At 36.4% G+C, this 14,988-nt stretch overlaps 1 protein-coding gene across 1 annotated transcript in view; it reads right to left on the reverse strand.

Annotated features, from left to right (window-relative positions):
• ADGRD1 (adhesion G protein-coupled receptor D1) overlaps positions 1-14,775 on the reverse strand; it is a 143,510-nt gene extending 128,735 nt beyond the window's left edge. The window contains exons 1-7 of the mRNA XM_031047898.2: positions 14,216-14,775; positions 14,083-14,119; positions 11,571-11,654; positions 8,299-8,394; positions 6,705-6,827; positions 2,208-2,387; positions 750-1,004 (exon numbers count right to left, since the gene is read on the reverse strand). Of these exons, the coding sequence (XP_030903758.2) occupies positions 750-1,004; positions 2,208-2,387; positions 6,705-6,827; positions 8,299-8,394; positions 11,571-11,654; positions 14,083-14,119; positions 14,216-14,284 (844 nt within the window). The 5' untranslated portion in view covers positions 14,285-14,775. The remainder of the gene's footprint in view (positions 1-749; positions 1,005-2,207; positions 2,388-6,704; positions 6,828-8,298; positions 8,395-11,570; positions 11,655-14,082; positions 14,120-14,215) is intronic.
• Between the last annotated feature and the right edge of the window lie 213 nt (positions 14,776-14,988).

Genomic DNA, 14,988 nt, shown 5'->3' on the forward strand with positions numbered 1-14,988 from the left:
TTTAAAAGCACAAGAGTTATGGGTGTAACTGCTTTAGCTCCCAGTAACCTAGTAAGAATAAATGAAAGAAGGGAAACTGCCAGCAAAGCCAAATGTTCCAGATGCCCCATAGCTTTATTTCCTGAGATGGATGTTTTCTAACTGCTACTCACACACAAGCACTTAATAGCAACAGACTTTCTTGCACTGAAAAAGATACATAGAACAACTGGCAGGGTTTACTGGCCAGTCTTCAAAGTCTTTGTTCTAATCCTGATCCTCTGCCTTTTATATGACATTTCAGCTGATCTCCTTGAGTTCACAGACATACAGGAGTTAGTAAGTCTATCATTCCAGGAACTGGAGAGATAACCATTATTATCCCCATCTCCCAGAACACACTGAGTCACTTGACTCTAAGCTACATAGCAACCAGAGTTCAAGTTAGAAATTTGGAGTCAGTCTTTCCTAATACTGCTGTACCTCAAGTCTAATTATTGCTCCTTTTCTCTTGATGCTACGGGATCTAACAATAGCTGTAGCTTCAGGTCTTGCTAATGTTTTATGGCATTTTTAAGGAGCTATAACCCAGGATGAAAAAACTGCACAAAGACAGCCAAGTGTTTTGCTGACATTCATACCTGACAGCTTCTGCCTCTAAAAATTATGTTCAACAGCCAAAAGATGTAAAATGAATACAAACCCTACACATTAAACATTTTTAAGTCGGCATGTTTACAGAATATTATGACAACAATGCATATACTCACCAACAGCAGCTGTGAAGTACTGCTCAATTTCATTGGGGGTGAGTGCCCTCTCCCATATAATGAATTCATCAAATGCCCCATTCACATAGCGCTTGGTCTGATCCCCCTCTGTTCCAGTCAGTAGATTTGCACTGGGGTCTCCGTAATCATAGAAAACTTTCCCATCAGGATCAGTTGTGTTTAGAGTTCCATTGACGTAGACTTTCAATCCTTCCCTTGATTTCCAAGTAAAAAGAATGTGAGTCCAGTAAGGACCTGCAAAACATCAAAAATCACAGCAAAACAGATGAATCAATTCCATTTAGAGTCTTTCCAGTACAGTATGTTTTTGCTGACTTGTGCAATGCTATAGAGCTGTATAGGACATGCTAAGAGTGAATTATGGAATGCTGATGTCATGTATATTAATCTTTATACCCATGGGGAAGCCCATACTTTGGCAGAATGCCTGTTAGCTTTTCTCTGAACTCTTTCTTAGGCCCACTGCAGTTTCATAAATTATACTTGCTAAGTGTTATTGTCCAAGATTTAAAATCCCTTCAATTCTGTCTCAAAACACAGTTCAGCAAGACCAGCATGAAGACTGCTAAAGCTGGAGAATAAGAAAATAGATTAATTAAAAACTGTCAGTGTTTCTCTCTTACACTTAGAGGGCCAAAACCATAATGTTAATTTTCACTTGGATTGGGTATTCCACAAATACATAAATTATTCTACCATTTAGCTGCTTTTATCTTAATAAAAGATTTCCACACTGATTTATCAAGCTTTAAAAAACTCTGCTATTACAATGTGAGAAAGTCCTATTTTACCAATGTTCAGGTGGTAAATTAAGGCAAGAAAAGGTTTAGTGATTGTCACTGGCATTACTAGAAGAACAGAATTTATTCCAGTCACAAGTTATTATTATTGTTCCTCAATAATACACAGGTTAGATAGAAGCATGAAGATATGTGATGTATCAATATGTCTTTTAATACTACACAATGGCACAAAAAAACTTGATACTCAACAGGTAGCAAAATAACCAAAGCACTGAACACTAAGTTAGGTAGTTACCAAATAAAGTCTTAATTGAGGAGGCAGTACAGGACAGCACATGTATCCAATTTTAGAATATACCAAGAACTGTCAGGGACTGACTCGTACTCTTCACATAAGTTTCCATCTAAGCAGTTGATCTATTGATATCGATAACAATTCCACTTCACAAACAACTGAAGTTGGGTCTGAGGACTGTTACTGAATTGCAAATGTTCTATAATACAGTATCACTGTTTTTTCAGATCAGATTTTCTCTCTTTGCCCACATCAAGGGAGCTTCTAAGCATAGAGCTCTACAGCTACTTTTATATATCCACTTCTCTTTCCTGAAGTTGGGCTCTTACCAATACACCTCTGTGCAAGAATAGAGTCAAATAAAACAAAAAATAATTAAAAAAATAAAATAGACTTTACCTGGTGGACTAAAGCTTGCTTTCCACTTCATCATTGCATTTCCACGGGTGTAAAATTCCACTGAGCCTTCAGCTTCATTTGAACAAATTTTGAAACCACTGGAAATTACTTGTCCTCCAGATGCAGGGAGAAACTTAGCCTGTTGGTCTTGAGTCTTCCAGAAGAAGGAAAATGTTACTCCTAATGAAAGGAAGGAAGAGATGTTAATGAAAAAAAAAACAAGTGCAATTAAAATTTTCCAGTACTGTAGGATAAAGAGAGTGGTAATGCTTTGGAGGATAGATGACCTGCTAGCATAAACAAGGACAGCATTTTTAAAATCAACAGTTCAAACCAAATAAACATCTCTTCCTCAGTTTTGCATCACATGAGGACATCACTGCTTTCTGAGTAGCTTCTATCAGTTAAAACTAAAGCTCTTTGAGTACCAAAAGTAATGAAGTTTGGTTTGTTTGTTTTGGGTTTCTTTTTTACATATTTATGCTTCCATTCCTTTGGCCTTATCTCTCCAGTCTCCTTACTTTTCTCACCCTGCTGTGATGATCCCCTTTTCTTCCTGCGATCTTTACATGTTTCAAAACACAAGTTGTTCTCGTACCTCCATATCCTCCACTAGCATCTGCATCTTTTTTTCTTGTTCACCAAATTCCAAAACAGCCAGAAATAGTACACTGACTAGTACAGCTTCCAAGCTACTGATGGGCTAACTGGCTGCCAGCATGCCTATGCTTAGAGTGGCAACCGTTGCTAATTACACTTTAAGTCTTCGAGGCGTATTACTACCTGTGTTTTCACACAATAATGCTCCAATAACTGCTGAAAGCAAAGATCCAATGTAAAAGAAAGGGAAAGAAACATCTGCAGGGCCACAGGTGAAATTCTGAGGTCCCCACCTACAAACAAACAAAAAAAAAATCACAGAATTCTTCCCAAAACTCAAGGGCAATCCTGCAAGTGCATGATTAACTTGGACCACAAATAAACCTGTTCAATTAGCAGTCAATTCTACTATTATACCTTAAAATTTAAGAGGTCTTTAGATCGCACATTAGTAAAAAAAATATTATTTCTGGAAGATGGCTAGTTTCTTCAAAGGCTTGACTGAAACACAAGTAGCAAATCAAACCTCCCTTGCATTGCACAAGTTCGTAGTAGCTCTGCAGTAGAGCTTCTTCAGTCAAATACAATTACAAAGAAAATGGCTCAACTAAACAGCTCTGAAAGGGTTCATCATTTATAGTACAAAGTGCTAACAATAAAATCTGAGTTCAGAGCAGGTTGAGAAAAATTTTATGAAGTGGAAGAGGTTTGCCACAAAGAAATATAGTGAATTAAGTTGGCAACAACCCTGAAAATCACCTAGTCTAAACTGCCTGCTTAAACCAAGACCAATTTCAGAGCTAGATCTGGCTGCTTAGAGCTCAGTTGTGATTTTTAATGTCACTCCACACGCAGATTTAATGTCACTCCACAAGCTACCCCAGTTCTTGGCCACACACGTTGCAAGGGAACTTACCTCCTTAGATCTAATCAGCATTTCCTGTGGTACAATGTGCCTATATTGTTGCCCGTCATTTTTTCATTGTGCATCTCCAAGATTGTTTAGCTCTATCTGCTTCTGTAACTACCCAGGTAGTTGAAGACAGCCCTTAGCATTCTCTTTTTTTTCCATGGAGTAAGGAAAAGCTTCAGCCTCTGCTCCCATGTCATACTATCCAGCCCCCTAAGTTATCTATCTGTTGGACTGCAGCTTGTCAGCATCTCTTCTGTATCAAGGGTCAAAAATGGGAGACAGTACTTCAGATATGATCTCATGAGCACTGAACAGAGGGGCATAATCATCTCCCTTAACCTGTTGACTATGCTCTTTGGGTCTGTAGTCAAAATTTTTGTCTGGATGATTTTACAGTGAGCAGTTCTGCAGGCCCCCCAGGCTGCATGAACTTCACCAATTTGCTACAAGATAGCTAAGCACAAGGTAATGAAGCCCTCAAGATATTATGTACACTTATCGTTAAAATAATTTTTATTTATTTTTTGTGTTTCACAGTTACATGATTAAAGACAGAAAAGCCTTAAACAGCTCACTACAGTCATCGGAAAATTTTCCCCCACTACTATCTAGAATGTAAATTCTTTTTTATTTCACATTTCTTAGCAGAAAAGTTTAAAATTATATTATCGTAGAATAAATAACTGTAGTATCTTCCTGTCTAATTGTTCTGTTTATCCTCATGACAGCATCCATCGATTTACATGATATACATACTATTCCCTAAACGCTTTAAACATGATAAAGTAAGCACTGTGGAAATGCTAATCGATTATTATTGGCCTCCTAGAAATCAATCAGTATATGAAGATCATCAGTCTCAGTTTGCTAGATCTTGACGGATATGGGCTTAAAGCTTTAAATGCTGCAAACTCCCAACTGAAAATCTGAGGCTTGTTGTAAGCAAACTGCAATACCTTCATCAGCAGATAAGCCCAAGTTCATACTTCAGTTTCTTTACCACATGAGTAATAGGTTGAAACATACCATCATCTTCCACCACTTCAAAAGGCTACCAAAACTGACCATGTTAATCTATTACTGCTGTTAATAAGATTCCTCTGCCAAAGTCTCTTACAATTATTTTTCCAGCATTTCACCACACTTGAGAGATATGGAAATGCTGGTATTTCTCCTTTACAGGCTGAGAGATGAAGTTTAAATGACATAGGCAGAGATACTAGGTAATAAAGCATGCCTGCAGTAGGGTTAGTTTCCCAAAATAAAAAAAAGTTATGAAGTGTTATGTTGTGCATATGACAGCTTTTTTAATTTTTCTTTAACTTCCCACATGTTGACCAAATTCAGCTCCTCCTGTGTTCAAGATGACTATTAAGAGAACATTCTCTTGCACCTTTCAAAAATATTTCTTTTGACTGAAAATGCCACTTCAATGAGGCCAAAACTGCTCTACATAAGACCACTGTTTAAAAATTACTCATGAAAGGAGGAAGATGGGGGAAGAATATTTCAACATTTAAAAAACAAGAAGAATTCGTTTTCTCAAGTCAAAATAAAGAGCTCTGAAATTTCATAGGTTGTAATATTTTATCTGAAAATATCCCGAGACTGTGTCAGAAAGCATTCCCTGGTTAAGTGTACTTAACACCAGTTTCACACAAATGCCACAAACAAACATCAAAGGATGTTTAAGCAATAGGAGGCTTGAATAAAATTACATCTTATCATTGCTGCAGGTTTTATTTGATTTGGAGAAAAACAAAGACACATTGTTTAGATAAAGGGATGTTGGCTTAACCCCTCCCCTCCCCCCTTTTTTTTTATACTGCTACTGTGATTTAGTGTTTATTGTTTATATGATTTCACATTTTATGTGATGAACACTTCAGTGTTTTATGGGTTTAATGTTCTTGTTATAGAGATATTGGGAATGCTCTGGTACTATAAAAATAATTTATTGTTATCATTACGTCATACTATAGATATAGAAATAATATGATTTACTGATTATTTGTATTTCCGAGCGGTATGAAAAAGATATGAAAAGATAGAGCATGTATCAGAAAAATACCTATGGTATGATACCGAATTACTTTTTCCTAATACTCTCAGGTAACAGTCATGTACCATCTGGTCTGAGATTGGCCTAATTTCTTAAAAAGCTCATACATGGCTCTTGCTTTAGCAGCTAAAAATAAAAAAAAATCCTATTTCAAGTGATGCTACCTGTCTGAAGAATGGCCCAAACCAGTAACAGCCAGAAAATTCAGTGTTAACCATACTTCTCAAGTTTAAGGGCTGCAGGAGTTTTACACATGGAAAGCCACAATTTTCCACTGATCCATTTCTACTTGAATGTTAAGTCTCCAGTGAATGTTTTATGCTAGTGACTAGTTGTATGTTTGGTTTGACAGTCACATACAAGTTTAATGACCTCCTGTAATCAGCACATTTTCAAACCTGTGTCCCCGTTCTATCTGCTATTTTGTGACCATAGCCCAAGAAGAAGAAAGGATAAACAATTTTGTTATTTCCAAAGATAAATCTAAAAAGAAAAAAAAAAAACAAAACCCAAGCCAAAAAACCCCCACATTCCTGCTAAGAGGCCACACTGAAAAAATGTCTCTTAAAACTAAATTTGAAACCTGTACGACAACTTCTATTGTTTGTCAAACTGCAGTTCTTATATGATCAAACTTGGTGCTACAGGCAAAATTTTTGGGCACTGAAAGCTTATTTTCGTTTTTCTTTCATTAAATTGCACTGTACATCATTGATCCGAGTAGCTGGTGATTAATTCCAATTTAAATTGCAGTTATGAAAGACTATATTTTCAGCAACACTCAACTGTTTAAAAATTCAATAAAGGAAAGCATCAAGCTAGTAATTTAGACTTCATTCCAATGAGGAAAGAAACAACAGTCATTGAATTACGTAATTTGACAGCAAAGGACATGTTAATAGCAATTAATGAATTTACTAACCTTCAGGTCCACAAACTTCTGGATTACTAATGCAAGAATTTTGATAGCTTCCAAAGAAGAGAAAGGTAACTCCCTTCTTTTCAGTGACGTAAATTCCTTTGTTCACCATTCCTTCTACAATATCTAAAGGAAAAGAAAAATAGTCTAATGGTTGCATAAATCAGAACTTCCCAGAAACAATTCTAATACGTTTGTACACCTCATCTGTTTATCCAGTCCCAACTGTAGGTTTACTTTTGTTGAGGGATTTTTTGTGGGGTTTTGGGTTTTGTTGTTATTGCTTGACTGGTTTTTTTCCTGTTTAGTTTTTGAGTTTGGTGGGAGTTTATTTCTTGGGAGTTTGTAGGGTTTGGCTTTTTTCAAGAATCATACAGATAAGTCTCATTTCATATCTTCCCCTCTTTCAGGAAGAAGTGAACAAGTTTTGCCTCTAATTGAGAGATAAAATTTAGTTTCTTTTAAAAATTTGAGTGTGTATTAGAAAATGAAGCAAACATTTCTTTAGTCACTTGAATTCTAAGCTCATCTAGCCAGACTTACTCCTAAGGTAATGCATGTCTGTTTCATAGTATTTCCCTTGCCATTGATGTCACTCTTTTTAATGTTATACTAAATATATCTTATTATGTGTGAACTATACAAATAGCCTATATACCAGATAAGAAAGCACTGAATAGAATTAGGGTCATTTGAAGTTCATTATTAATAGAGTTCACATTTGCTAGCACACTTTCACTGTCAGAAAGTAGAAAAATGGTGGGTTTAGCATTCAAATACAAAACTCCAAGAATCTCAGCAGCCCTAATGACAGTTTTATCATTTCCATCCTTCTCCTTAGGTCAGATTTTCCAAGAATTAAAGAAGATGGGAGTTAAAACACAACCATAAAGTGGACACTTGCACCTACACAAGTACAAATACTAGTGACTTAAATTACTAAGCTTATGCTTGTGTAGCTAATTTCCCATCATCAGGTTTCTGCCTTGAGAGTTGTCCTTTTCTGTTTTCCTTTTATCTCCTGGTGTGTTGATGTAAGAAAGTAAAAAAAAATATTAAAAGGACATATCTACGCAGATTGCTTCTTGCCTTAAAACAAAATGAAAAAAAAAACTAATCATGTTAATCAAAGATGTCATGGTTGACAAAATCTTACTTCCTGGCTTTGTAAATTTGCTTGTTTTTGTCTTAATGTGTCATTTAAAAATTACTAAGAACTAGTGAAAAGCAAATGGCTTTTTCTTTTTCCTTTTAACCTTGAAAGGCAAACAATAAGAAAATCAACCTATTGTTCTTTATGTTCCTCTGAAATGTTATCTTGGTTTAAGTGTAACACAAATATTATCTGTTTCAGAGGACCACTGGGGCCCACTTTCCCCATGGGCTACTGCTTAGCATGATGATGTCTCTCCCAGGAGTTCAGGGTACTTCAGGTAACATTGAGAAGTGCTTTTTCAATAACAGATGACAATGCAAGCATGAACACACCTTTACTACATGACCAAATGAGTCAAAACTCAGTGTTAAGTTTGAATCCAATGTTACAAGAACCATCCAACCTTGACAAATGCAGAACAAAAAATATGTAAATCCTCACCTACAGTTGCAGAGAAGTTAGAGTAGGCAGAGTCATTGGTATATACAAAGGTAGAGTTATGGGAAGGAAGCACAGTGAAGTTGTGGATTCTTAGAGCTGGTTGGAACAACAAAAGAAAATAAGCAAATAAGCAAAACAATGAATAAACACAATCAGTAATGAATTGACCAGTTCATATCTCTCAACATATAGATGTTGATCAGTGGCCTTTAAAATTATCATGCAACCAGTTCTCCTAAGGACTTGTATACTTGTGAATGTTACATTCTTTAACTACACAAGGTAATTAAATACAGTATTAGTTAAACATTTGTCTTTTTTCTTACTGTAAACTGAGAAGGAAAACTATTAAAAAATACAACTGCTGATGAAGAGCTCTGAAATATGATCATGTTTAAGGAGCTCTGCAATTATACCAAAAATCATTATACTGGTGCAAAAGCTATGGGCAATTTAAGGTCTGGACTCCCCAGTATGAGACAGACATGCACTTACTGAAGCAAGTCCAGTGAAAGGCTAAGGATGCTGGCACTGCTCAGCCTGGACATGAGAGAGCTCAGGGACCTTGTCAGTGTGTATAAACACACAATGACACTAAAGATAGTGCCAGACTCTCCTTAGTTATATACAGTAAAGAGATAAGAGGCAACGGGCACACATTAAAATATGAGAAAGCCCATCTAAACATAAGGAAAAAACCCAACTGTTTTATATCTGACAATAAAATTTTATTCTCGATTTTGTAAATTTTGATAATTTGACATTGCCCACTGTAACTATTTACCCTGGGCAGGCAAACAGAGCTTGAGGGAATGCCCATGGAAGTAAACAGACATTGATTTGGGATTTAAAGCCAACTGAGCTTATAGAAGGGAAAGGCAAACACTCTTGAAGGAAAAAAAAAAACAAACCCATGCTAAGACCTCCAGTTAAAAAGATGTGGAAAACAAGGGGTAGGATGAGAAACCTGAACATAGCCACATCTTTTTTTTGCTTGCTATATTTTAAGCTGATTGTTTCCATTCAATTGCCTCTACTGCTGAGATGATAAAATTAATTCACTGACACTCTCACAACACAAATGCTTTGAGAGATATAAATCTGGCTTCACACACAATGACTTCAACAAATAAAATGGATTAACATGACGGACAGATTACGATGCTTTGAGGATTTAAGAGGAGAAACATGGAATGGAAATAACTGCATGATGTAATGAGTGAAAAAACAAGGCGGGCTCTAGCAATAAACAGAAGAGTTGTGTAATCAGAATGGTACCGAAAACAAGCAAATTGTCACCTGCATTAGATTATAAAAAGAAAACTTTTCTGGTATATGAAAGTCAAATCTCAGACAGATACATAAGAACTCTGCTGGAGGCAGCTGAAGTAATAGCTGTGTATTATAAGACACAATATAAGCAACTGGAGAATTTAAACTATCCAGTACACTAAAGAAAAATTCAGCATTATCAGAGTTGCTCTGCAGAGAATGAGACTTTTTGCTGCTGGCATCCTTTGCCAACAATAGTAAGACAAAGTCCTCCAAACATTTTTTCAGCAAAGTAATGCAGCTGGCTCCTTTTTAAAGTTATTTAACACAACATCATAATAGCAGTCAAAGGAGATTGCTCATGTAAGCCAGTCCCATTCCTGTAAGTAAAGGTTTGCAGGATCAAGAACTTTCTATGTTCTGCTCTATCTTTTCCAAAATACTATTGAAAAGATTTCTAAATTTTGCTGAAGTAATTTAACATAACTTGAAAAATAATCTAACATTAATTGCCAAGTGCTATATTTTATAGCAACAGCGTTCTTTCAGGCACTTTCAAAAATAACTTTGTTGAGACACAAGTGCTAACACAGTGCTAGATATAGAGTGCTTTACTCTTCTTGAAACTACAGTGTCAGAAAAACACTAACACACTGTTCGAGAACTCACATGGTAACTTTGTGTAAACCAAATTATGATTCTACTGAAATCAAAAGGAATGCTGCCATCAGCTTTTAACGGGAGCAGAATATTGCCCAGATTTATTTCTGGTAAGCCAATTTTATTCCTTTAAGGTATTTTGTGGCAAGATGGGTCAAAGTCTAAGCTTACAATACATGGATCTTTTTCCCTACTTACGAACAGAGATTGATAGTGCAATTTTTGCATAATAAATAGCAGTAACTTCACAATTTCATTAACATCTTTCATATAAGGTTGTAAAGGTCTCTAACTCCAGATTTAATCTTCTGCATCTTTCTGGGTAAAGATATTACAGTCACCAGAAGTAGTATAGCGGCTACCCCTCGCACAAGTAGTAGCTCTACTGCCAAGGTGGTAGCCATAGCATAGAAAATACTGGGGAATATACATCAACCAAACTTGGAACTGGCTAAAATGTCAGAAGAGAAAAAGCACTCCATGTGAATATTACTAAGGGACTTTTGAGTCTCAAAAGGAGACAGAGCATACCCAAAAATTTCATCTGAAAGGAATGGCCCTGCAAGCCCATAATGCTGCAATCAGATCCAGTGGTTTGGTCAAAGTTCCACTAATTACATCACCTGCACATTGCCAGAAAACCTCCACCGCCCTTTTTGGTCCTGGTATGAAACATCAGAACCAGAAAACTGCTAAATCCAACCAAACTGCCTTCTAATATCATTCCCTCAGGGATCCTGCGGTCCTGACAACTGACTTTTTCAAATCACTTAGAGTTTTGTCTTACCAAAGCTATCTTTATTTTGCTTGACTGGAAAAAAAAATTGAACTAACGCTGCAATACTGTTTTTAAGGGAACACCCAAAAGCAGACAGAAGTGGGTCAGTATACAGATAAGGACTTGCACTCTTCTTTCGGTAGATGGCACATGGAACTTTCAAATTGCGTGAAGAATTCAGGCATTTAACTCCTTCAAAAACGCAGCAGGCACTTCACTGCCAGCATAGCCAGCTATCTCAGTCACTGAGTGCATTAGCATGTACCAAAGCAACCAATAACAATGTGATTTCAATGACTCTTTGCATCATAAACCTTTTCTCTCCATAGCCTTAACAAGGCGTAGACAGCTGATAAGACATCTGAGAATACCCTGTAAAATACAGTTCACAAATACATTATCATTTGAATGCTGGAGCACTGCAAAAACATTAACTGAAAAAAAAAAAATCTCAACTGCTGTGGTACAAACCTAACCCCTTTCATTTCTTCTGATCCTTTTCTACTTACAGACTGCCACAAATAATTATGTTATTGCTATTGTTAACAAATCCTTTATCTACCTCCATTTGTATCCCGAAATTCATGAATTCCATCCACATCTTCCAATGGCCAGTAGTGGGAAGCTGATGCAAGGACTTTGAACCCTTTCAAGAAATACAGATGAAAAGGTTATTAAAGGAAGAGCAAACAAGGAGTGTAGTAAGTTGCCACAGAAGAAAGCAGTAAGGGAAGTCAACAGTTAGCCAAGATATTTTCTGTAAATCAAGTACAGCACATAAACCAGATTATAAATCAAAATGGCAGAGTAGACTAAAACCATCTGACTGATCACTGCAGAAAATCTGGTTTTAAAGCTCAACTGATTTTTAACTGCACTTAAAACATGCAACAATCTCTAACTAAATCCCTTTTACTGTACCGGATTGCACTTGTTGAAGTAACAGTTAAGTAAGTCACTCAAGACTGATTTCAAAACATTACTCATAGTTCTAAACACACCATGGATAGTACAAAGCACTGAGAAGGGAAAGCATAGAATATTTAGCCTTCATAGCATACTACTACTGCTCCTGCCTCCTTCATAGGTAACTCAGTTCCCAGGAATTTTTATTCCTAAACCATATCTAACAAATTGACCAGGATCTACTATTGGCCTGACTAGAACTATTTAAAGTTGTCTTACCACAGATGGGTATGTCTTCAGAGAAACAGATGAGATTCTATGCCTATACTTTTCCTTTAAATATTTGGAAGACACAGAGAAAGGCACAATTGCTAACAAAATGAGAAGTGTACTGCCAACATAAGAGAAGAGTGACACAGAATAAGCATATACAAAACCCAGACTAAAAGTTCCAGGCAACCCAAACTCAACTAAGCTGAGCATGACAAAGCATGCCAAGAAAACAGGATCTAGGAACAAGGGTTTTTGCATTCACATAAACTACATCTGGACATGTGCTTAAGTTCTCTCTTCAAAAAACATATTCTGTCTGCTGCGAAAGGAAGTTATAAATTGCTATGCAATTAAGAGCATCCACATAGACTACCTGTTCTAACATATCTCCATCTGACTTTAATCAAACTACAAATTCCACTCCACAGAGCACAGAACATGCCTGCTGTTTCACAGTGTGCTTACATACAAGTATCTCTTGCTCCCATTAACATCTTCACGTATCAAAATAGAAAAAGGATTAAAGTTAAGAGAGGTGATAGAAAAAAAAATATTGAGACAAATAGAAAGGAAAAATACAGAGAGAAAATAATTTGATGCCAAAAAACATCTGTCATAACGTGGCACAATAATTTTATTGTTAGCAGTAGTATCAGCATCACGACAAAGCCAAAGTTGGCATCAAACTCCTGAGAAGCAGTTATATTTTAAGCTTACATTTAAAAGGTTGCAAAAATGCGCTAAAAAAAATTGAAGGAAAATAGATACACAGCAAAGTGAATTACCTACACCCACACTGCATGTAGCTTTCCCAGCTCCCAGTTCTGAAGTACACAAAGCCACACTGTTGCCCCACTGCCAGCCAATCAGCCTTCAAAAGATCTCCGAAAACAAATACCTGTTCCAAGTATTAGTTGAATTCAAGGCAATATCCTTTTAATAGGTAACTATGCTGTGTTTAGGTAAATCACAGGACCTCTTTACAAGTCTAGCTCCAATTCAGAAAGCATTACTCACTTACACACACACTATACTACAAAAGATGTGTTGTATAATATCCACCTTTACTGCAGGACCCTCCCCCCCCCACTGTTTCATCAGCTAGAAGTCAGTGATCCTTCTTTGCTTTCCAGTGAAGGCAGAACAAAAGCAACTAATGGGGGTGAAACTACTGCAATACCAGACAACATGGCTTTGCCACATCGCGCTGCATTTTGTTTGAAAATAATTACATAGGGTTAAAACTTAAAAGCACAAAGCAATACATGCACTGCTAAAGCAGTAAAATTGTACTTGTACACCACCATGAGGCTTGAGGTTAAACTATTTATATAAAACCAGAAGAATTCTACAGTTACACACAGACCCCAAGTAAGCTTTGAGTAAGTTTTTTCCACATTGAAAACATCTGAGGAGATCCTTAATATGGTCTCTAACCAGTTTAAACTGAAACATGAAGACTAGGAAGAGGGGAGACAACTTGAAGCCATGCAAAACTACAGCAAAGTACACAAGCTGGCATATCTGACTGTAAATCATTGAATTGAAAATGCTGAACTCATTGAGGGGAAAAAAGAAAACAAGCTGAGTAGAGGTTTGATTCAAAAAGTCATGCTCAAAAAAAGGACTAAAACAAACAGTTTATATTTTTTATCTGTCCTAATGCAAACCATTTTTCTCCATTCTGCACAGAATTTTCAGAAGGTAAGTTATTGAATTTAAAATGACTGGTACAGTCTGATACTTTAGACTATTACATTTTTAAATACATAGTTGACATTAAATATAGGATCACAGTTTTTTTCGAGCTACTAAGAAAATTAAAAAACACAAACCAAAAAAGCAAATAAACATTTAAGCACTTTGTCATAAAACACAAATAGAACATTCCTTACCTGGGTGTTTGGGTAACCGGGAATAGTTTCCATACACCTGCACATAAAACATAACATAACGAGACACAGTGAGGCAAAACTTCCTAAGACAAATCCAAATATATCTCAATACTGACCATATTCAGAACATTACCTGATATTTGTACTGAAATAAAATCAGCAGAGAATAATGACAACAGAGCAGAGATGATAAGTTCTCCATGGTCTATTTAAGGTTAAAAGTAAAACTGAAATCTAATTTCTATAAGATTTCAGTCACAAGTATTCCTTTGCTACTTCGTATATGAAAAGGTACATTTTCCGTGAAGGTTCAAAAAGTCCATTCCTTCAGTGATGGCAAAATATCCTTCCAGACCTTTAAGTAGTGTTCATTTACTTCACACTTTGATCTCTTCATTTAACTCTAAATAAATTACTGTGATTGGAGGAAAATTAAAAGAAATGTGTATCAGATCCAAAAGTTGTACTGTTCCATGGAAAGAAGTCAAATATTTCAGTTACAATCTGTGCCAAAAAGAAAAGTTCTTGTTTTCAACTTTCTTCCTATGGTTGCCTTTTCCTTTCAAATTACTTTCACATTGTCAGAGATCTGAAGCCAGTTTTAGTTTTGCAAGCAAGAAAATGTACTTCCCTGTAGCACATAGAGCGTATAACTCTCACTCTATGTCTGAAACTGAACTGAAAAGAGTTGCTAACTCCTCACTTGTCCAGCTCACGTTTGCACCTCCATCCCAGATCTTTCTGGGTGGAGAGCAAGCCCGAGTGATGTCATGCTTTCTCTTCAAACTTTGTCCCGTTCTGGTACTCTATTTATATCACGTTGCTGCTGTCTCTTTTCTGGGTCCTAACACCAGCCAGCTAGGAACAAGTGGAAACAAATCAAAGTGCTTCAGCAAAAGATTACTA

This window comes from Melopsittacus undulatus, chromosome 12, assembly GCF_012275295.1.
Source record: "Melopsittacus undulatus isolate bMelUnd1 chromosome 12, bMelUnd1.mat.Z, whole genome shotgun sequence".
NCBI classification, from domain to species: Eukaryota; Metazoa; Chordata; class Aves; order Psittaciformes; family Psittaculidae; genus Melopsittacus; species Melopsittacus undulatus.